The 24,074-nt window shown below is 35.7% G+C and overlaps 1 protein-coding gene across 4 annotated transcripts in view; it reads right to left on the bottom strand.

Moving 5' to 3' along the window:
• Positions 1 to 24,074, bottom strand: part of RARB (retinoic acid receptor beta) — a 458,555-nt gene that overhangs the window by 188,083 nt on the left and 246,398 nt on the right. For 3 of the 4 annotated variants that reach the window (XM_039343681.1, XM_039343687.1, XM_039343682.1), the window contains exon 3: positions 760 to 801. The exons of the other annotated variant lie outside the window; for it this stretch is intronic. In XM_039343681.1, the coding sequence (XP_039199615.1) occupies positions 760 to 801 (42 nt within the window). The remainder of the gene's footprint in view (positions 1 to 759; positions 802 to 24,074) is intronic. 4 annotated transcript variants of the gene reach the window in all.

Raw genomic sequence — 24,074 nt, 5'->3', positions numbered from 1 at the left:
CAACTAATTTCAGTTTTATATTATGTGTAAATGGTTAAATAAATCAATTTGAAAACATGGTTACTTCAATAAAGCAGAAGTGAAACACATGGCACTGAATTTCAATGAATTTAATGAAAATGAAACAGGAATATCTTCCTACCACGTTCCTAGAGGCGCAAACCTAAGGTCTGTTCATATTTAAAATAACTTGGTGTTCATTACATCTGAATGTGATCATTATGCTGCCTATGTGTACTACACGTAAATGCTAAAAACAAACAAAGTGAGATTTTTCTTAGTATATCTATTCATTTATTTTACAGCACAAAATATATCTTCCCTTTATATAAATGTATTTCCAATTGTTTGGCCTTAATTGGATTGTGAATCAAGCTCTAACTGTCTCTGTGACTGAATGGGGCCACCAAAACCAGCTGTATATATCTGTCCGTAAGAAAAAAAACTACTGAAAAGGAAAAAATACTAAAAAAAAAAAAGGCTTGAGCATGATTAAAGGTATACTGTGCAATGCTGAACAATATGTATAGGAAAATAATATAAAGGCAATGGGCAATGATTTATTGGTGGAACTTCAAAGTCGGAGAAAATAAAAGTGGTTGCATAATAAAGAAAATGCACTTGTATCAGGAATAAATATACCACAAGCTTTTAGAAAACAGTAAAGACTGAATGCTTTTATAGAGCATGACACAAATAGGATACACAACAAGTGCAGTATTTTTATATCACTTCAAATAAATAATATATACAGCTTACTTTTAGATAATGGTATATATTCAATAATCCTTTGTCCCATAGCTGAAAAGAAAAAAAAATGCATTAGAAGAGATGAATCATTTCTTGGAAATCTCACAAGGTAAACAAATTAAAAAAATGTTTCTGCTTCCTCTCTCCTATTGCCACTTCTAATGCACATGGACCCACTTAAGAGTAAAAAATTGTCTATTAAACACTAGATATGATCAAGTTCATCTCTCATTTGAACATGTAACAGAAAAATGAAAATAAACAAGTAAAGAGAAAGAAATGATCATATAACATTTATCTTTATGTATAATTAATATATTAATTAATTCTATATAATTATTAATTCTATGTAGTCTTTTTGGACCCAGCTGGGGAGTAAGTGCTACAGGACAGCAACTTTTGTTTTGGTATAATCAGCGGCTGAGTATTGCAGCCTATGTGGCTAAACAGTGCTCATACAAAAGCAGCGGATACCCAGCTTAATCATACAGTGAGGCTAAATTCAGGAACTATTAAATTGACACCTTCCTAATAGCTATATATATTCTATAGATTGGCCCAGTTTGGTTAATGAAAGTGAAGTTGAAGATGAATATTAAATACAGTCTTTTAATATGATTTCAAGCTATCTTCACTAATTTGCTATTTTCCATCCTTGACTTATGACCACAATGGAGCCCAATGGAGATATATGTTAAGTGAGTTTTGCCCCTTTTTATGACCTTTCTGGCCACAGTTAAGTGAATACTGCAGTTGTTAAGTTAATAACATGGTTGTTAAGTGAATCTCGTTTCCCCATTGACTTTGCTTGTCAGAAAGTTGTAAAAGGTGATCACATGACCCTGGGACACTGCCACTGTATTAAAATGAATCAGTTGATCACATGACCATGGAGATGCTGCAACGTTTGTAAGTGTGAAAAACGGCCAAAAGTCACTTTTTTCTGTGCCGTTGTAACTTTGAATAGTCACTAAATGAACTGCTGTACGTTGAGGACCAATGCCAATTATGGGAGTTACAGTACCAAGATTTATACAACATACTAACTTTGAAAAATTACCTAAGGGCCACTATTTGAAATTCTTGAGAGAATAAAAAAAATTAAAAAAACATATAGTCATGCCTGACATGTCTAAGTTTAGAGATCATTCCTAATCAGAAGTTAATTACAACACACCTCTATATAAATTCCAGTCAAAAGAGAAACATTACAAAGTACTGCATGAGTTATATCCCTATGGCTCGTGTCATTAATGTTTACAACTGTTAAGAAATACAGTATCTTGGATAATGAGACTTTATGAAACAGAGGGCAAGTATAGACTTTATACTCTCTTTGCTATTCCTGTGATTCTTCTTCCACTTTAATATCTAAATATGTTCTGCTCAGAACAGTTGCAGAAAATTTAGACAACTTTTGGGAAATGATGTAGAATTTTGAGACAATACTGATACATTATCTTGTATAAAGTAAGGTTAAGGCAAAACAGTGATCCATACTTTTGTCTGTCCATACAGCTTTTGTCTTTTTTTCTGGACAGATGGACAAGCTTCACAAATAACTAAGAATATCTACTGTATGTGGAAACTACTCAGCTTCCCTGAAACAAACAAATGCTGAGATAATTATAAAGTCAGATTAGGCAGGAAGCTTGGTGGATGTCAATGTTCATCAGGCATTATTGAAACAGGTTGCCTAACCCCGAATAACAGATTATAATTTATTATGACTATAGCTATGAATACCAAACATTCACCAATGAAAGAAAACTAATGATATCATAGTGAATTGTTAAAACCTATAAATGGGAATTATAAAATATATCGCTTTGCTAGATATATACAAAACTGTGCATTTATGATTGCTCAACTGCATGACATATATACAGTCCTGACTGCATCCTTTTAAGGATGCAAATGTACATTATAGCAGCTACATTTCACTCTAGAGATGAATTCACATATTTATCATACATGGAACGCATGGATTTAGAAGACTAAAAATTCTGTTATCTATTTCTAGGAAGTTTTACTTTAGAATTTTCTCTAATTCAAGACACTTGCATTTTAAGCTATATTAGGCTAAAACAAAACCAACTTAAAAATCACGGTGATGAAGATAATTTGTTTCAATATATTAAAATCAACTATAGTTTAGGGTTTGTACACAATGGTAAGTGAAAATAGAAGCAAACATTTCTCATCTCAACCTCAAGGCTATCCTGGAGAAGAGAAGAGAAGGCTCACGCCTAGAAATATATTCACATAAGCTATGGTATAACACCATGATAACTAGCAGCATCTAGATCAGACATGTCAAAGTTGCGATGTCACATGACATCGTGCAATGTATCAGAACTTTTTCCCCATTGCCGGCAATGGGGTGGGTGCAGTTTTGTCATGACGCATCCAGCCTGTTTCGTCGTGACGCATCCTGGCAGTTTGACACCCCGATCTAGATGATCTTAAGATCATGAAAAAGCTAAGTAGAGAGATATTTGGGGAAATAAGACTCAGAAATGTAAGTACTGGCCAAATTGGAAATGCAAGATCAAAAGAAATATTTGAATTGATAATTCAAACCCCAGAATCTGACCTGACTTGAAATAGACTTTTTTTTACAATTCATCATAATATTTGAAGTCTGAATATAATCCTACTTAAGAATTTCACTAGTTGTTCATTCTAGAAACTACTTCAATCCTAGACTAGAGAATATTTCAGTAATTGTTGCTTATTGTATGTTTGATTTTCTTTGAAGTAATATTATTTCTAGTCTACTTTCTAATCTTTACAACCAAAGGTTAATACCTCTTATAATAACTATACCTGAAAAATTTTTCCCTTATTTTTGCATTAAAGGCTCTGGTCTACTTTCATTGCATTCTTTCCTGGCTTTCTTTTAGATTCTGACTTTTTGATGCCTTGATAAAACTAGGGATATTTTTTCCCATTGCGGTTTTCAGAGGAATTGAAAATTATACATCACAAATACCCATGCTCTTGTCTGCAGTGACAATAAGCCAAAAGAAAACTTGGTTTATTTTGCCTGCTTTCTTTATTGAAATTATCTGCTGAATGTGGGCCAAATTCAAGGCAAAAGAGGTGTTATGACAGGGTAACCAAGAGCAAGCTATTTCATTTACTGTATTTTAGAAGCTATTTTTGTGATTCTGGGCCTCATATCAGTCTCCAAGTAACTCTCTTCAGTACATCTTGATTAGGATGGGGGGGGGAAGAGTTGTCATCTCAGGTAACAAACTGCCTTTGAACACTTCTGGCTGAGTTTTTTGTGATAGGAGAGATTTGCTCAAAAACACAAAAGAAAGAATGCAGAAATATTAAAAATGTATATTTAATTTCAGAAAAGGGAAAATAAGTAAATACAGATTATGCTGCCTCTGGCATTCCCTGTGCAATGTGAAGTTCACACATTAGAGGCATAGCTCAGCTGGGAAGAAAACACTTAAACAGAAGGCTATAGGAAAGGAAGAAGAATTGATTCTTCATTTGCATATCTTCCTCTTATTTTATTTTAAGCCCTCAACCCTTCTTTTAAAATAATTGGGGCATGGAGAATTCAAGGATATGCTGTGACAATATGCAGTTTGGCCCAAAGAAAATTTCAAACCAAAAGCCTTTGAATATCAGGGAGCACACTAGGAGGTGGGGGGGGGCGAGAAATGGGTAGAGAAATAATGATGATGGTGATGATGATGATGATGCAGCCAAAATCTCCATTACAAGGCAAGAATATGGGTAACCAAACACAAAAAGCTTTGTGAAAGATGGAGTGATCAAAGGAGTTCAAGATTTAATATTCCACACCAAGAACAAAAGGATGTTATTTTGTGGTCCTGTGCTTATTCCTTTGAATATAAACATTGTTCTAAGAACCATTTTTTTAAAACAATCTTTAAAGGATAATAAATTAGGCCTTGGACAACCATACAAGCTGCTACTAGATGTGAATGTGAATGTGTCTGTAGAAAAGGCTGACTTTCAATCAAAGTCTATTGAAAGAATAGTTGGATTTTCTAAAGAAGCATGTTGTGCCTATTAAGAAACTTACAAAAGGGGCTATTTTCTTGATTTATGTTTGGTTGCTATAGTGATATTGCAATATAGACAGACAGATGAAGCCTTCATTTAACAATCCCATAAGCTTTCCCTCACTATATTCAGAAGGCATACAGCTACAGTAGATAAAGTATATTGTGCAAGTATACTGTACCTATAATATATCCTAAATTAGCTTTAAACACTCTCAATAGAATTAATAAATAAATAGAATTAATTCAGGCCCTTGTACTTTGAACCATTTTCACACAGTTTTGGATCTTTCTGTCTTGATCAACAATTGTTTTGTTATCTTCTTCCTTCTCTCAAAAGAATGCCCATTTCATTTGGGCTTACAACAAAGGTTGAACTTGATTAGTGTTTGGATGAACGGCCTTAAGAAAATCCCAAAACAGAAGCAAAGTAAAAAAAAAATCATCCAGAAAGAAGACAATGGCAAAGCACGTGTCTCTTATTGCCAATAAAATCCCATGGAAGCATCCATGTAGTCATCAGGATTTGAGCTGATTTATATACAAAACAACTGTCTTGCCTCAAGGATTACAGTGGATTTCTCAGCAAAGGCCAACTGATCACCTGGAGCTATGTAGAAAGCCTAGGCAGTATAGTTACAAAAATATGTAACAGCAGGAATGGCAATCTACAACAGTAGATTGTCTTCAAGCACCAACTAGTCTTTACCTCTGGGGCAAAGTCTGGAGAACTGCAGACCGAGAATCTGCAATTATCATGTTGTGGCAGCTGATGGACACAGAACAATTATATTCAATTAAGTATATGATATACAACATTATTTCTGCACTTTTTTTTTAAAAAAAAAGACTTAATAAAGATTAGCTAGCTAGTCATGAACGTTATTACTGATATTTACTATAATTCTCCCTTAACCTTTCCTGTAACAAAATTATGTGTATTACTAAATTAGTTGTGCAAGTTACAACTGCAGTATTAAAAATGCCTAAAGGATAATGCAATAGGATGCGTAGGATCTTAAAGCATACAGATAAAAGGTAGAATCCTACAAAAGAAAGAACCCTACAAACACATTTAACAATATTCTTCCTTTAGATTTGAAAATATGACTCTGTAAGAGATGTCAGCGCCCTTTTCCCAAAAGGGGAGAGCAGAAGTGAGTTAATATTAAAATATGGCAATGGATGATTATGTATTAGACATTCCCAAATTAGGACAAACATTTATACCATATGCAAAACTAAATAAAATACATTGTCAGGCTTCCTCAAAATGAATTCACAAGAGAAAAAGGTAGTCAATTAGTTTTGATTACTGTGCTACAAAATCAGTTCAAGTTCTTTCATCTCCACTCTGTCTAGCTGCTGCGTATGGAACACTATAATGTGACATTATAGAGCTTGCCTTTCTGATTAAGCACATGCTTTGATTACCATTTTATCTTTTTTTCTCGAGTCTTTTTTCTCAAGACTATTATTGAATTACTTGTGAAGAACTAAAATGAACAAATCAATATTGGAATTTGGGTTTTATTCTACGCTACTACATTACCACAGATCATCTGACATCGAAGCTCAAACAGGATTTGGCTACATTGATTTTTTTTATATTCTAAGCTACCATGCTGCTGATGTTTGTGAACAGTTATATAATCAAGTCACTTCTCATTTTTTATTAGAAACTGCTGTTTATTTGAAATTTAATCCTTTTTATAGGGGTAGACATCCTGTGGTTTTATGTTACTAGTTGAACTAGTTCCTTGTAATAGACACAGTACGTTATAGTTCAATATTTGACAATTTTTCTTGGAAATACACCAATTATGTATTCGTCTTATGACTTAGACTTGTCTGCCATTTTGATATCTAACCTAGATTTCAAACTAGGACCCATAACACTAATATGCAAAATATTGCTTTGCTCACCTGATTTTAACTAAGAATTATGAACTAGCTCAGTTCAACCAAAGCACCAGCTCTACTTAGTGCCCTGTTTCAAAGAATGCAGTCCAGTGCATTGGAAGTATGCCCATCTTATCAGAATAAAACTGTTGGGAAATTAACAAAGCTTAAGTAGTTTGTCATTATTCTGAAATTTTTATTTCTGGCTGTCATTTTTTCTTCCTTGAATTATATGTTGAATTTTATAGTGTTTTAATTTTAAATTCTGGTATATATTATCCTAGGAGTTCAGACTGGATGGTAAATGGGTATTGCCCTTTAGTAAATGGATGTTTAAGTCAACATAGTGGCTATTTTTTCAGAGTTCCCAAAACATGCTTTTAGATTTCAAATTTGCCTGGATATTCAAAAAAAACTGAAGATCCTTTCTGTGTAAAGTATAAGTAAAGCAGGGTTCAAGATTGTGCTGATAGCTGTAACTATCTTAAAATAAATGTAAGTTCTCTTAGCTAACAGCTTGGAAGTTAAAAGAGATAAAAGTAGAGCCATGTGTATATTTCACTTTCTTCAAGTTAAATTCTCCAGGCATTCAAACATATCTTTAAACAGCTAAAATTAAATTTTAAGCAGGAACAATAAATTGTAAGAAAGATGCACTTCTGGAAAAAACCCAGCCTGAGAGTTTGGGAAGACCCTATTTGGTAGCCTTGGAGCATTCAATGTGACTTTGTGCAAATCATTATCTCCTAGCCTAACAAACATTAGAGATTTGGTATAAATATAAAAATGAGAAAGGGAAGTAGGTAAAAGGAGAGAGCCACGTATACTGATTTTAGTTCTTACAATAAGTTGGGATAAAAATGTAGTGTTAATACAAATGATATATCATACAAATTAATATATAATTATTAAAAATTTGTTTAATATACAGATGATTATGTTTACATTGTCAATACACAAGTGATAATTTACCTTGCTTACCTGTTTTGCAGTCTTGAATGATGTAAGGTAGGCCTCTAGCCAGCATAAAACTATGTTTAGATTTTACCTAATGATTCAGACTATGATGCAATATCTCACTGATACACCAAGGATAAAAATTGGGACTAAGGGCTGAATCCATGAAATCCAAAATTGCCTAGTAATCTACATATTACTAAAATTCTTGGGTCTGTTTGACTGTTTGTAACATTCAGTTGGGCAAAATGTTCCATCAAAGAGGAACAATTTTTAAATCAACTTGCCTCAAATGACCTAACGAGAATGTGTCCAAAATCTGGGGCTTGTGATTACTGTGGGATTGAAATTTAGCAAAATTGTAGCCAGTTAATGCTGCAATGCTGCCACATTGTTACAGTCAGGTCAATCACATGGTTGTTATTTAATGTTGCCTGCCAGCTTCCTATAAGAAAAATCAATGGGGAAGCCAGTAGGAAATTGGAAATCAGTTCTGCTCCCACTGTGCCTCTGGAAATAGGCTTATATATCACCTCATAGTGTTTTACAGCATTATCTAGGCGGTTTACAAAATATAAGCATTATTTGCATATTGCCTAACAATTTTGTCCTCATTTTATCAACCTTGAGCTCACCAGGATCAAACTCCAAACTGTGGGCAGAGTTTGCCTACAATACTGCATTTTAACCACTATGCCACCACACTGGCATTAGTTATTTTCTTTCTCTGCTTGTCTACAAGTTGACTTGTTGAAAGATAAAAATCAAATAAATAATAATTGTGGCTTTACATACTTCAATTTTATATACATACATTGGGAAGGAATATACATATATATGATCAATAATACTTAATAACAGACATAAATTCCTTCCCAATGTATGCTCTTAAAAATAATTCATCATTTAATTCTTATTAAGCATTCCAAAGTTTTGTTAATTTAGGTCACTTGGCGCACTTCCGGTGGTTAGCGTCGATGATGGCAGCTACATTGTAGCCGTCCTCCTGGGACAGCGTGAGAACCGCGGAGCACAGCAGTCACCAGCTGTCCCGCGGCTCGAAATCTCCCTCCTGGGCGAAGGGAGGGGGGAGAGAACCACCCGAATAGAGGTAGAGCATCTCAAACCCCCCAGGGATTTTTTTTTGGGGGGTGGAAAGAGAGCTCCCTCGGAGTTCGGGTTGCCTCCGCCTCCCAGCTGTCTTTGTTTCCTTTGGGAACAAAGTGAAACTCCGCTACCATCTCCGCGCTTAAAGGGATTGGGTGAGTGATTTTTTTCTTAAAAAAGCGGACAGAGCTGGATAAAGGATTGGACTTATTGAGTTTTATTTGCTTTTTAGTTTAGGCTGATCTTTCTTTTTTTTGTTTTTTTGTTTGTGTGGAGAGTGAAAGTAAAATGGCGATTTGAAAGTTTTTCTGGGGAAAAAAAGTGAGTCAAACAGAACGTTATGGACTATATAGCTTTTTCTTTTTAAACTTTTTAAACTTTTCTTCTTTTACTGAAGGTGGTTTGGTATTTTTGAAATATCTTTTAAACTCTCCTTTGTTTTTTTATTCTTTGAGGATTTCTTTTTTATTGTTTTTTTTAAGAAGGAAGAAAGAGGAAATAAGAATTTTTTTTCTTTTTTTTTTAAAATGGCTTCAAAAAGGCAAGCAGCTTCTACAGTTCCTAAAGTGGCTTCTTCTCCTGCGATTCTACCGGTACAACAACCTAAAGCTACACCGCCATCTTCTCCTCCTCTGCCAGTAATATCTGTACAAGATATGAAAGATATAATGGGAAATGCAGTAATTCAAATCAGAGGGGAAATGAAGGAGCTTTCAGATCAGAATAAAACTGAAATTAGAGGGGAAGTGAAGAACCTGCTAGAGCAGAATAACACTATTTTGAGGCAAGATATAGTTATGGCTCTATCAGGACTTGCTTCTGTGGTTGAGAAGCTTGACTCTAGAGTTGAAGAGGTTGCAGATAAGGTTGAAATTTTGGAAGACAAGTTTGAAGGCATGGAAAAAAAGATGGAAATTTCACAAGATGACATTGTTATGTCTCAATATAGGGAAATGGAATATGCTTTAAGAATCAGAGGTCTGAAAGAGGATATGCATCAAGACCTGACAGAGATTGTGGTGAATGACCTTGCTCTCATTTTGAAGAGGGAGAAAGAGGGAATACTTAGAGAAGTGGAAAAAGTATACAGAGTTAACTCTTGGGTCGCAAAACAGAAAAACTTACCAAGAGATGTGGTGATTTATTTTGCAAAGAGATCTCTGCGTAATGAAATTATACAAGCTTTCTATAACAAGAGGTTTCAGATTGCTGCTCAAGATGTCATTATTTTAAAGGAGATCCCATCAAAAATTTTAAGAAAGAGAAAAGATTTTGCTTTCTTAGCTAATGAACTTAAAAAAAGAATGATGCCATTCAGATGGGAGATTCCGATGAGTATTGTTCTGAGCCATGCGGGGACGCGTTATAGACTTAATACAGTCACTAAAGCAAAGGAGTTTTACAGTTCGGTCCTGGGAGCAGGCTCACCATCATCTATGATGCAGAAAGTTTTGGATGGTAAAGAGGTGGAACAGCAGTCTGAAGGACTAGGTGTGATGGTGGTCGGAGAGTTACAGTCGGAGTGGTCGCGACAAGCAGAGATTAAAGAGCAAAGAATGACCCGTGCAGCGCATAGACACAAGGAAAAGGAACAACAGAGGAAAGAAGTTAAAGAATCTCTTCAAGAAAGTGCTTCGTTGCCGGTGGGAGGAGCAAGACCCAAGAGTTCTGCAGCACATTCTTCAATGGCAGATCGTCAAGCAGTCTTCTCCAGGCTTCTGGTTAAGGGAGATGGTAAAGCTCCTGACCTGGAATGCTAATGGCCTTAATTCCCCTCAGAAGAGAAAGAAAATCTTTCACTATTTAAAGCAACATAATAATGATATTATTTGTTTGCAGGAAAAACATATTATAGCTAAAGATCAAAAATATTTAGTCAATGCTCGTTTGGGATCTCATTTTGTATCTTCTGCTCCTGGGAAAAAAGGGGGCGTAGTTATTTATATTAAGCAGAACTTATCAGCCTGTTTGGTAGAATCTGATTCTCAAGGGAGATATGTTATGATTGAAGTTGGCTTATATGGTAAGAAAATACTTATAGTGGGACTGTACGCACCAAACCAACAACAGGAACAATTTTATAGATTATTACATCAGAAATTAACTTTGTTGGATTATAGATCCGTGATATTAATGGGTGACTGGAACGGTGTGTTAGATACACAAAGAGACAAAAAAGGATCTTCTATTTCTTTTAAACAAGCTAAATTACCTAAAGCTTTTTTTGATTTGAAAGAGGACTGGGAGCTACGAGACTACTGGCGTGAACGCAATCAGGAGGAGAGAGACTTTACTTTCTTCTCAGATAGACATCAATCTTTCTCAAGAATTGACTTTTTCTTGATTACAACTGATTTATATTTTAGGGTGAAGAATGTTAAAATTTTTCCTAGGACATTGACGGATCATAGTCCAGTTTGGATGGAGTTGGTTGATGAAAGAGAGGAGAGGAGATTGTGGAGGATGAATGAAAATTTATTTAGACAAGAAAAGAATGTTCAAAAATTAAAGGAGCACTTAAAGGACTATTTTGTTTTAAATATGCATAAGGGAACTTCAATGTCAATGGTATGGGATGCAGGTAAAGCCTTCATGCGTGGGATTTTGATACAAATGAATTATGCTCATAGACAAAAGCAGATTCAGAAACGTAAGGAATTGGAAGATGAGATTCAATTAAAAGAAAAATTTTTGATCTCAAATCCTACAGATGAAAAGGCTAAAGAATCTATAAAATTGCTTAAAGCACAATTTAATATGTTGATGGCTGATCAAACTGCAACTAACTTACTGTATATGAAACAAAACACATTTTGTAATGCTAATAAACCAGGGAGATGGTTGGCTTATCAATTAAGAAAGAAACAGAGACAGAGAATTATAGATAAAATAAATTATAATGGTAAATTGGTATACCATAAGGATTTGATTAAGAAATCTTTTTTAGATTATTATCAAAAATTATATAAGAGTACTAAAATACAGGTTTTAGATATAGATAATTATCTAAATGAAGCCAACTTCCCTAAATTAACAGAAGATCAGAAACAAGAAATTAATGGTTTAATTACTAGTGAGGAAACTGAGACAGTGATTAAAGAATTAAAATTAGGTAAAGCACCGGGTATGGATGGTCTGACATCTATTTATTATAAAACTTTGGTACAAGAGATGATTCAACCTTTAAGAGAGCTTTTTAACAATATACTACAGGGTTTAGAGATTCCCCCATCATGGGGTAGAGCTTTTATATCTTTAATCCCAAAAGAAGATCAAGATCTTACTTTACCAAAGAATTATAGACCTATATCTCTTTTAAATGTAGATTATAAGATTTTTGCAAAAATCTTAGCTAATAGGTTCATGAGGGTTTTGCATCAGGTTATACATAAGGATCAAATGGCTTTCATAACTGGAAGGTGTATGAAGAATAATGCCAGACAAATTATTAATTTATTAGAATATTTAGATAAAAATAATCAAGTTTCTGCAGGATTGATATTTCTAGATGCTGAAAAAGCTTTTGATCAAGTAAATTGGCAATTTATGTTAAGATTAATTGAGAAAATGAATTTTGGAGAAAAATTTTTACAAGCTCTTGGTGTCATTTATCAAAAACAAACGGCACAACTTATTGTTAATGGGGGTTTATCAGAGGTTTTTACAATAGAAAAGGGGACTAGACAGGGATGTCCATTGTCACCACTGCTGTTTGTTTTAACTTTGGAAATTTTGCTGATTAAAATTAGAGAATCACAGGAAATAAAAGGAATAGAAGTTAATAAAAAAGAATATAAATTAAGAGCTTTTGCAGATGACGTGGTGGTTACCCTGTCCCAACCTACTTATTCGGTAGTAGAGTTATTACAATTGATATACAATATGGACGGGTTTCGGGTTTTAAAATTAATAACAATAAGACTAAAATATTACCTAAAAATATGACTAATTTGGATAAGCAGACTTTGGTTAAGTTGACAGGTTTTGAGGTTGTTGATAAGGTAAAATATTTGGGGGTTATTTTATCTGTTTCTAATGCAAAATTGTATAAAAATAATTATGAAAGGTTGTGGGTCAGGATACAAAGAGACTTGGAAAATTGGGAGAAGTTGCAATTATCTCTTTTGGGAAGAATTGCGGTGATCAAAATGAATGTTCTGCCAAAGTTCCTTTTTTTATTTCAAATGATAACTATTCTAAAGAATGAGATTAATTTAAATGAATGGCAGAAAGGTATCAATAAATTTATTTGGGCGGGAAAAAACCAAGAGTAAAGCTTAAAATAATACAAGACACTCGTGAGAGAGGTGGACTCAAGGTACCGAATTTGAAATTGTACTACGATGCGGTGGTCTTAACATTAATTAGTGATTGGGTTAATTTAACAAATGTAGAAATACTCCTCTTGGAGAGTTGGGATTTACTTTTTGGATGGCATGCCTATTTAATTTTTAATTAAAAAGTTGATAGGGTTTTTAAATCTCATATTATAAGGATTTCCTTATTTCGGGTTTCGAGGAAATATTATAGAAGTGATTTTAAAATCCCATTATGGGCTATACCTTGGCATGCGATAGAGGGGATAAGGAGAGGAGTCAAGATGGATGGTGTTTCTTATGCACAATTACTTAGATGGGATGGTAAAAATTGGCAGTTAAAATCTTTGGAAGATCTAGCACAAGAAAATATTATATACTCATGGTTTCAGTATAGACAAATAGTGGATAGATGGAAGTTAGACCGTAATGTGGGTTTACTTAGAGAAGATGAAAATTTTCTTAAACAAGTAAAAGACCAAAGACGAACTCATATTAAGAGAATTTATGGCGTGCTAGTGGAACTGGATTCAGAGGCAGAATTAATTAAAGAATGTATGATTAAATGGGCATAAAATTTTGGTGAACCAGTTCTACTAGATACCTGGGAAATTATTTGGGTGATGAATGTCAAATTTACACAAGCCCAGAACTTAAGGGAGAATTTTTATAAAATGTTTTACAGATGGCACCTTGATCCACAAAAAATGTCTCGTATGTATCCTGACTTACAGCCTAAATGTTGGAGATGTGGTTGTTTGGATGCTACTTACTATCATATTTGGTGGTCGTGTAAAAATATAAAAGCCTTTTGGATTAAGATATGGTGGAATATCCAAAGAATTTTTAGAAGGAGGGTAAAATTTACTCCACAATTGTTTTTGTTAGGTATTATTACTGATTGTGATACTAAAGAGACCACATTGATGTTAAATTTAATTACAGCCGCAAGGCTGCTAGTAGGGCAATGTTGGAAGAAGGAATCTTTGCCTACTTTGCAAGAGTGGTTTTTTAAAGTTTCTTATTTGGCGGAAATGGCAAAGATTTCGGCTTTTTTGAAGGATAAATCGCAGGAGAAGTATTTTGCGGTATGGAAAAAATGGATAGATTTTATACAATATAAGTTGGATATTAAAAAATATTATCTAGTTTTTCAATAACTTATATTTAAAATTTAAAATATCTTATAGATTTTATTTTCTTCTTTTTTAATTTTATTTTTTATTCTTATACTTTCTTTTATCTTTTTCTTTTTTCTTTTTCTTTATTCTTTTTTTCTTTCAAGTATTATTCTTTTGGTATTTGTGTTTTTTTATATATATATTATTGTTAATTATCTTATAATTTGTTTAATTAATGTATTTAGTATTTAGATTTATTTATGGTTTATATTTTTTTTAAGACTTTTTGAAGAAATTGTAATTAAGCCTATGTTCAGCTCTGGGAAGGTCAGGGGAGGGAATGGGAGGTTTGGGGAGGTTTGGGGATGGGTTGTTTTGTTTTTGTAAAATTTCAAAAATTTAATAAAAAAAAAAATTTAGGTCACTTAATGGTAGGAGGTTAAAGAATCCTTCCTCTAAAGATTTAGAAAATGTGTTGTTAGTGTTTACTTTATAAACATTATTCAACTAGATGACCCATTAGTCTAACTCAGTACCTTCGAATGAAGCTATAAATGGACAACTTGAAAAAATGGGGTGTCTTCAGAAATTATTTTTCACCCTTATCTTTTTAGTTGTGAAACCTTTAATACCATTAATGCACACCTGGTATAAATCATGATTCATATATTCTTCAGAGCTCCCAGGAGTTTTATTCTCTAACACAGAGACTGACAACTATGCTTATTTAGCACAGTTGTTTATGTATGCTTGATTCAACAGAGGACACAGAACTGATACTGCAAAACCATAATAGCACATGACAAATCAAAGTTCCTATAAATTATACAAACAAACCAAAAGGTTTTATTAACTGCAGTATATAGTGCCTTGGAGCATTTAGAGAAAGAGACAGGTGCACTAAACCAAAATATGATTGGTTCTGAAGTAGTATCTTGTTAATTCAGCCACCATTGTTTGTAAGCATGATTAATAGCTTAATGCTAATTTGAATTCAGGCAACTGTGTTTTACACAATAAAGCCACTAAATGTATCTTAGTGCAATATATAAACTAGATAACCGGCAGGAGGTTACAAGGCAGGAAGTTACAAGGAGGTCCTCACTTAACAACTGAGAATCACATTTAATGATGGCAATGAGAATAGCTGGGACTGTAATTCCTAAGTGATGCAGTCATGTAACATCACAGTGCACAACCACACTGCTTAGTAATGGAAATTACCATAGTTAACTGAGGACTATATGTAGTTTGCAAATAATTTCTTAATTATAACTCTTAGAGCAGGGGTGTCAAACTACCGGCCCACGGGACGGATGCATCATGCTAAAACCGTGCCCATTCCGTTGCCAGCAATGGAGAAAAAAATCGCAATACATCGTGACACATCATATGATGTTGCGGGTTTGACAACCCTGCATGAGAGAGACCTCTGATGAGCAAAAACTGGGTAAAAGGACAGGTAAATTTAATTTTCCAAGTTCATGGCACACAAAGGCAATTATGACCCCCAAAGAGACATGGTTCAATTAAAGCAACCATGTTCCCAACTGTTTGCTTTAATTGAACCATGTCTCTTTGGGGGTCATAAGTAAACGCAAATGTGACTCCAATAAGTTTGAAGCAGGACATTGTTCATGTTCATTACAGATATTTCTCCATGTACAAAAGTAATGGAGTTTGCCATTATGGTTTTATGCTGTATCAATCATAAAACGGATTATAATTTTATAATCTTTTTTTGCAATGATCAACTGAATCATTATGGTTTGTTTGGTCTAGTGGCTAAGATACCAGGCTAGAAAGCAAGAGACTGTTAGTTCAAGTCCTGCCTTAGCCATGAAAACCAGCTGGGAGACCTTGGACCAGTCAGTCTCTCCATCCACCTCACAGGTTCGTTGTGGGGAAAATAGGAGGAGGAAAGTGTTTCAGGTATGCTCACCATCTTCAGTTATAAAAATAATAAAAGGTGGAAAATCAATCAATCAATCAATCCATAATTGTTGTGCAAATACCACAGTCATTAAGCAAATCAATGGTCTGAAATGGGTACAGTTTTGCCAAAGTTCAGAAATGCCTTAAACTCAATCATGTGACAATGGAGGGGGTTTACCATTGAAAGTTCAAATTCAGGTCATAAGTCCCTTTTCTTCAGGTTGATCATAATATCAAATAGCCAGTCACAAGTTGAGGGTTATAGATAGTGATATAAATCTGGTCACCAGAATAAAAAAGTTTTTCTTCTTGCTCAACTTGAAATCTGAGAGGTATGTAATAGAGCTGATGTTTCTCAGGCCATTCATAAAATGGAAAACGATTTGGCATTGCTAGAAAATTGGTCAAAAATGTGGAAATTTCAATTTAGTGTTTCTAAATGTAAGATAATGTACTTGAAGAAAAAGAATCTTCTGGTACAGTATTAGACAAAACAACAAAAGAAAAGGAGTTAGGTGTGATATAGCAGATGACTGCAAAATGAGGAAATAATGTGGCCAGCCAACTGTAAAGCAAACAAAATTCTGGGATATATTTTTGGAGGGATTTGCAGCAGGAAAAAGAAAATCCTAATTCTGCTACATAGGCCTTTCATCAAACATTTGGAATACTGTGTCGAGTTGTCTATGGAGATTCTTAGTCATCCAAGTCATGGTTGTCACAAAGGTGTTTTTCAAAAGGCAACTGGACTTTGTTTTTCCTTGAAGACATTTCGCTTCTCACCCACGAAGAAGCTTCTTGGATGAGAAGTTAAAGGTCTTCAAGGAAAAACAAAGTCCAGTTGCCTTTTGAAAAAGCACTTTTGGGACTGTGCCCAGTTTTGAGACTTAAAAAAAAATTGATAAAATTGAGTGAGTCCAAAGACAGGCAATATAAATGGTGCAAGGTCTGAGAAATAGAACATATCATGAGTGTTTGGAGGAAGTGAATGTGTAGAGCCTGGAGAAGGGGAAAGGGAATATGATTGAAACTCTGAAATATATTAAGAGTGTGAATAAGATTTTAGAAAGCTGTATTTTCAATATTATGCAAAAACCAAAAACACAAGGACATAACCTCAAATTGACAGGAGGAAAGTTCAAAAGTAATGTTAGAAAGAATAGAAGCTTGGAACCAAATTCCATTGGAGGTAATGGGTCAATCATCAGTAACTTGAGTTTAAACATGCTTGGGATAAATGCATGTCTATCGTCTGACAAAAATTAAAAACATAAGTAAAATGAAATAAATGATAATAATTAAATAATTAAAAATAATAATTAAAAATAATAAATAAATTAAAAAGGAAAAAAAAACAAACAAAAAACTCAAAGAACAGACAATGGACCACTAGATCTTTTTCTGCCTTCAGTTTTCTACGTTTCTATGTTTCTGTTTCTGTTTTGGAGCAACTCAGTTCTAATAAAGTTACCTTAAATAGTTATGTAGATTTAAAGTGAGTTTGATTTATCATCTAATCCTGATAGGTATTTGATTCAACTTATTTGATCTTGATGCTTTTTTGCTTCTAAAAGTCCACAATACCAAAGATTTTAGATAAGTCAACTAAATCTCCTCCCAATAAGTCATTTTCGGAAGCTGAAACTAATACTATTTATGCAACTTTTAAACAAATCAAACAAATAATCCAGCAGAATGTTACTTTTTAATGTTTTTTAATCTTTATATGTGTTAATAGACCAGAAAAATCTATTTAGACTATTTAGACACACCAGAAATACTCAATAAGATTAGACCACAATTACAATTTAATTGCACTTTGAGACACAAAGTGACAGAAAATATTAATTTACATAGCATAAAATATCTTGTTATTTCCTCACTTTCATCTGAAATCCTCTGGATTCTTAACTTGAATTTAGACTGTTACAAACAACTTAGCTATATTGTAACAAGTGGAACACATTTTTCATGCATGACAGATGGCCAAAAGAATCACTGGAAAAGACAATTCTATACATTATTTGCAGCAATAGAGATGGCTATTAATTCTCATCTTTGAATTAGGTTTCTTTTGAGAAAGAGACAAAACATGAACTTCTGTGCAATTTGATCAGATTTCATAATTATTTTTAAATTGTAGTTTTTAAATGCTAAAACAAAATTATTTCATGTCTGCATTTTTGTTAATTTAATACAATAAATTAAAAAGCAAAAATAGCAAGTCATCCACCATATCCTCTCAATTTGCATAAAAGTTATTTATATAAAATTTGCAATTTTTCGGTTACATGATACAGTTCCAGTCAGTATTCAGCAACTTTCTCAAAACACCAAGAACATTTGTAAAAATACAATATAACTGAGAGAAAATGTCAAGATATTCCAGCCTGTAAGAAAAATAATATTGCTGACATTTGTTAAGCAATCCTTGCAGCTTGCAGGGTTTTTGGTCTGGTTACAGCCAACATTCAAATCTTCTATTTATCTTCAGGTCAGGAGTTACAGGCAGTACAAGGTTTTCTAAGCTGACCTGCTAATGACCTCCAACCAGGCCTGGAGTGACTAGCATCCCTGGGAATCAGCGGATATTTAACTTTGATGCCAATTTAACCTCGGGATGATGCTCAAAGAAACTGCCAGAGCCTTTGCCTAGAACATCACATAAATTTGATTAAATCAGGTTTTATCCATATCTTATGCTGAAGTTAAAATAACTATTAAAAAAGCAAAACAAAACAAAATAGGCAAACTTGAAGGCTGGGAACAGGAGGTGTTTCAATCTGATTCCTAAGTAGTTTATACTGATTCCTATTATAATCCTTGGTAATATAATTATATTGGGGAGGTACATTTTCTTGATCACTTAGTTGCTTTGTATTCATTTAAATGGTTGGCGATTAAACAACGAGCAGTATCAAATTGAGACTAATTTTCCCAGAACTAAAATTCCCCACAGGACAATTTCATCATGTACCACAATCATTTCCAGATGCACTGTGCTCTCTTGATAAATTACACAGCATTTTTCATTCCAATAGACAGCTAGTAAGAAATGACAAAGACACTAATATATTAATATGCACAATGCTGCATATCAGAATATCAGTATATTATATGCTTTTCCAGATTTGGTTGGTGCTTTTCAGAAATATACTTAAAATCAGTTTCAGCTAATGCTGACTATGATGTGTGTGTGTGTGTGTGTGTGTGTGTTAATTGCATGAAAAATACCTATTTTTTAAATAAATAAGTATACCCAAGTGAAGTTATTAAATTCTGGCTAAGAAATATAAATGCTATGCAGTATTGTTTCATGCCAAAGTAATTTAAAACCTACTTAATTCATTTATTATCATTCTTTATTATTTGTTCAGTGTTCAAAGAGAGTGAAGGCTTGCAAGACATTTGATTATAACAATATTTTGTAATTCTTTGTCCAAAAGATACTCTCAGATCAATGAAATCTCACAAAACATGATGATTTCCCAGTTTCTACTATTACTATATAAAGACTAATAGCAGACAAGAATTCCATAAAATTTCCTACATACAGGTTCCTGAATTTCCTACATACAGGTTCCTGCAATATAGGAATATAATACAGATATTCGTCAACTTACAACATTTCATTTAGTGACCAAAGTCACAATGGCACTGCAAAAAGTCACATGACCGTTTTTCAGTCACAACCTTTGCAGCATCTCCATGATCGTATATCAAAATACAGATGCTTGGCAACTGGTTCATACTTATGACCATTGCGTGTCCCGTGGATCATTTGATCATCTTTTGCAAACATCTGAGAAGCAAAGTCAATGGGGAAGCCAGATTCACTTAACAACCAGGTTACTAACTTATCAATTGCAGTGATTCACTTAACAACTGTGGCAGCAAATGTTGCAAATGGGGCAAAACTCACTTAATTTTGGTCTCAATTGTGGTCATAAGTCAAAGACTACCTGTACTGGTCATTTTCCAGCATGAGGATGGAGAATCCACTAATGCAGTGGTTCTCAACCTCTTCTAATGCCGTGACCCCATAATACAGTTCCCCCATGTTGTGCTGACCCCCATCCACTTATACATCACCTGGTGCCAGGGGCATGGCCAAAGAAAAGGGGGAAAAATGGTGGACAGCCTTGTTTGGCGACCCCCGTGAAATGGTCATTCGACCCCAAATGGGGTCCCGACCCACAGGTTGAGAACCACTGCACTAATGGGTTTACTTCATCTTGCTGCCCAACAGACTAAGTCTGAGAAGTGGGTCTGGGGCTTGACTGGTGGAAGGGACGGGTTGAGGTTCTTGATCAGGGTTAATCTTGGCAGATGTAGTTGCCTTAGACAGAAGAGATTTGAACAATATCGGATCAAACAATCCTACGAAGGGGGAGGGGTCCAGGGATGACTCCTCATCCTCCGACAATTGTAAGTCCCGTGGCTCATCTCCATCCAAATATGACCTCTATCCAGAGACGAGAGATCAGAGGCAATGGAACAAGGATATTCTGGGGGATCAGGTGGTATTGAGGTGGAGATGCAGGTCTGGGCCTCTGGAACGATGAGGCCATGCCCTGGGCGAATGCCTGGGCAATCAGGGCCTGGAAATGCTCAGGCCATACCCCTTGAGGCACACTGGGGTAGAGTCCAGCAACTGTGGGTGTGAACATGGCTGCAAGCCCCGGCTGACCCCTGGTTGAAGGGCTATCCCATGAAGACCTGATCCTGGGACGAGGGGTGTGTTCTCCCCCTGTCCGGCCTCCACATCTGTGGATAATGACCTTTGGACTAGAGATGTAGGTGCAAGCTAAGGATTGAAGAGGGAACCCTCTGGTGGAACCAGAGAAGTGTGAGGAGCCACACTTGGAGATTGTTTTTGGGCCTTGGAAAACTGCCTTTCCAAGGCCAAGTGCCTTCTGTTGGCCTCCCCCTCAGCCACTTTAGAGGGTGCTTTACCCAAGATAGCTTTGGCTTTAACCTTAAGCCTCTCTGCTGCCTCCAATTTGGAGGATTTGCGCTTCTTTTTTGTTGGTAGCACCGTGCGCAATTTGCGGCTCTTTATCATCAGCCATCATGCTAGAAGTCCTTCAGTATAGCACTGAGAGTGGACTCAGGATATGTGAGATGAGCATTGGGTGGACAGTACCCACGATACTGGGAGAACCAGTAATTGCTCTGATGGCACAGTGTTTGGGCAGATGGTGGCGGCCAAAACCACAATTTGGTGAGCGCCTGCCAACACGTCCTGTGCTAGAGATGTATAATCACCTGCGTTATTAGAGCCTGAGTCCTGGACCTGGGTGGTATGGGACTGCTGAGGTGAAAGTGAGTAGTTGGTTAATCACTGTATGCCCAGGGACAAGTTGTGAGTTCTGAGTTTGAAAGCTCAGAAATTGCCAAAGGCAATATTAGTCAGGGAATAATGTTGTCCTCTGTAGGTGCTGGGGATGTGAGAGGTAGAATACCAGCCCTGGATTACTTTGAAATGCAAAACAGTGCCAAAACGTTTCCAAAATGGCGGCCGTCAAGAGGACGACTTGGGGACCCCTGTGAGGAAAATTAAAGCCTGATCGATGAGACCCAGGGTCATAAAGTTGTGAGTAAGCACAGACTCTTCAGGTAATTTAATTCTCCCCTGTTCCTCCTTCTCCTCAATTCAGTTAAATAAAGTCAATTTTGAGTCCTAATTGAAATATTGGCTGTCGTTTAGGCATTTAAAATGGTGGCTGCTATCAGCGGAGCAATCCAAAGCAGCTGCGAAAGCTTCGGGCTGAAGCCCAGCTGGTCTGTGGCAGGCTGGGGAACTCCCTGTAAAGCTACCGGTCAGCTGTGCTATAGGCGTCAGAGCAGCGATCGAAAAAGAAAAAAATCGGGACTCAGTCCAAAGGCTGATCTTCGTGAGCACGGCAAACTAACCAGCGCTGTAAACGATCCAAGATAGCTGCTGAGGAAAAAGATTAAACTTTTGGAAAAGTTACTTTAAGGCTAAAAGGATTTGGAGGGTATTTGCAAGCAGCGCTGTGCTCAGCGCTACAATTAAAATCCTTGGAGAATTCACAGATGGGTACAACCTGTCAGAAGTCTGGAAAATGAACCAACCCGTCCTGCTGGGTACAAGACTAAGTTGTAACTGGGAAATATTACTCCAGCAGGAGGCGTGGCAACTTGTCAGACTTAGTCTATTGGGCAGCAAGATTAAGTAAACCCGTGGATTCTCCATCATCATGCTGAGAAAAGGCGTTCAGGTAAGACAACGCCCCTTTTAGCCCAGAATTACTTACATGCACTGGAAGTTGCTCTTCTTAATTTAAGATAAGAATTCTCTGACTTTTCTTTGAGATAATGAAACTTGAATTGGGGATCTGCTGCAGATTAAAGCTTTCCCACTAAATGCAGTGCTTTTCAATCCATAGTACACATACTACCGGTGCTACCTCAGCACCTGGCAGGTGGTATGCGTACAACGAGTTGAAAAGCATTGTAAAAAAAAGTGTTAAAAAGTGTAAAAGTGTAGCAGGGGGAATGAGCTGAAGCACCAACAACGCCACACAGGCCTGTAAGAGAATCAACAATTGCCAGGCCTCTGCTGAACACCCAGGATCTGTGCAGAGCTCCAGCTGATTGGCACTTCTGGAAGCAGCTCGCAACCTTGTGTAAAGGAGTCAGATGCATCTACACTGAAGAGAAAAGGAGGAGGGGAGAGAGAGGAGAGGATATAAAAGGAGGTTTTGGAGGAAAGGGAGAGAAAAAACATGATGTGGAAAGAGAAGTAGATGGAGTAAGAGAGACGGAGAAACATGCAGTCTTGGGGAAAGGAGTCAGCTGCAGCTACACCAAAGAGAAAAGGAAGGGGGGAGAACGGAGATGATATGGTCCATTAGTGGGAGAAAGTGGCATTAAGGTGACAAGCAACAGGGAGAAAGCATAACTACTTAACTTGTTTTTTGCATCCGTCTTTACACAAAGGTAAAAAACAGACCAACCCATCAAAAACAGTACCGTAAAAAACAGATTAGAAACATAAGTTAAGATAGGTAAGAAAATGGTAAGTGAACACCTGTCCAACCTAGCTCAGTTCAAATCATCAGGAATAGATGGATTACATCCCAAGGTTCTGAAGGAACTGGAAGATGTGATTTCAGAACCACTGAACTATATCTTTCAAAGAACCTGGAGCACTGAGGAACTACCAGAGGACTGGAAAAGAGCTGATGTAGTTCCCATCTTCAAAAAATGAAAAAAAAATGGATCCAGGAAACTACAGACCTATCAACCTGACCTCAATAGCTGGGAAGATTCTGGAAAAGATAATCAAACAACGAATCACTGAATACCTAGAAGCAAACAAAGTCATTACCAAAAGCCAACATGGGCTTCTTATTGCATTCTTTGACCAGGTGACAAAATTAGTGAACCAAAGGAATGCTGTGGATATAATTTATTTGGACTTCAGTAAGGCATTTGATAAAATAGACCACAACCTACTACTTGATAAGACAGAAAAATGTGAGTTAGACAGCATCACCACCAGATGAATTCATAGCTGACTGACCGGCCGTACTCAGCATGTGATCCTCAATGAAACTGCATCTACATGGAGGGAAGTGTGTAGTGGAGTGTCCTAAGCTCTGTTCTGGGCCTATGCTCTTCATCAATGATTTGGATGATGGGGAACTCATCAAATTTGCAGATGACATCAAGCTGGCAGGAATAACCAACACTCCAAAAGATAAACTTAAGATACAGAAGGATCTTGACAGACTTGAACATTGAGCACTATATAACAAAATGAAATTCAATGTTGAAAAAGTAAGGTCTAAATTTAGACAAGAAAACCAGAAACCAAATGTACAGGTACAGAAAAGTGGTACCTGGCTTAGTAGTAGTAACTGTGAGAGGCATCTTGGAGTCCTAGTGGACAATCACTTAATTAT

This window comes from Crotalus tigris, unplaced genomic scaffold (assembly GCF_016545835.1).
Source record: "Crotalus tigris isolate CLP2741 ecotype Arizona unplaced genomic scaffold, ASM1654583v1 scf7180000017871.4482833, whole genome shotgun sequence".
In the NCBI taxonomy this organism is placed as follows: Eukaryota; Metazoa; Chordata; class Lepidosauria; order Squamata; family Viperidae; genus Crotalus; species Crotalus tigris.
Note: the sequence above shows the minus strand (reverse complement) of the source record. Positions and strands in the feature narration are given on the sequence as shown.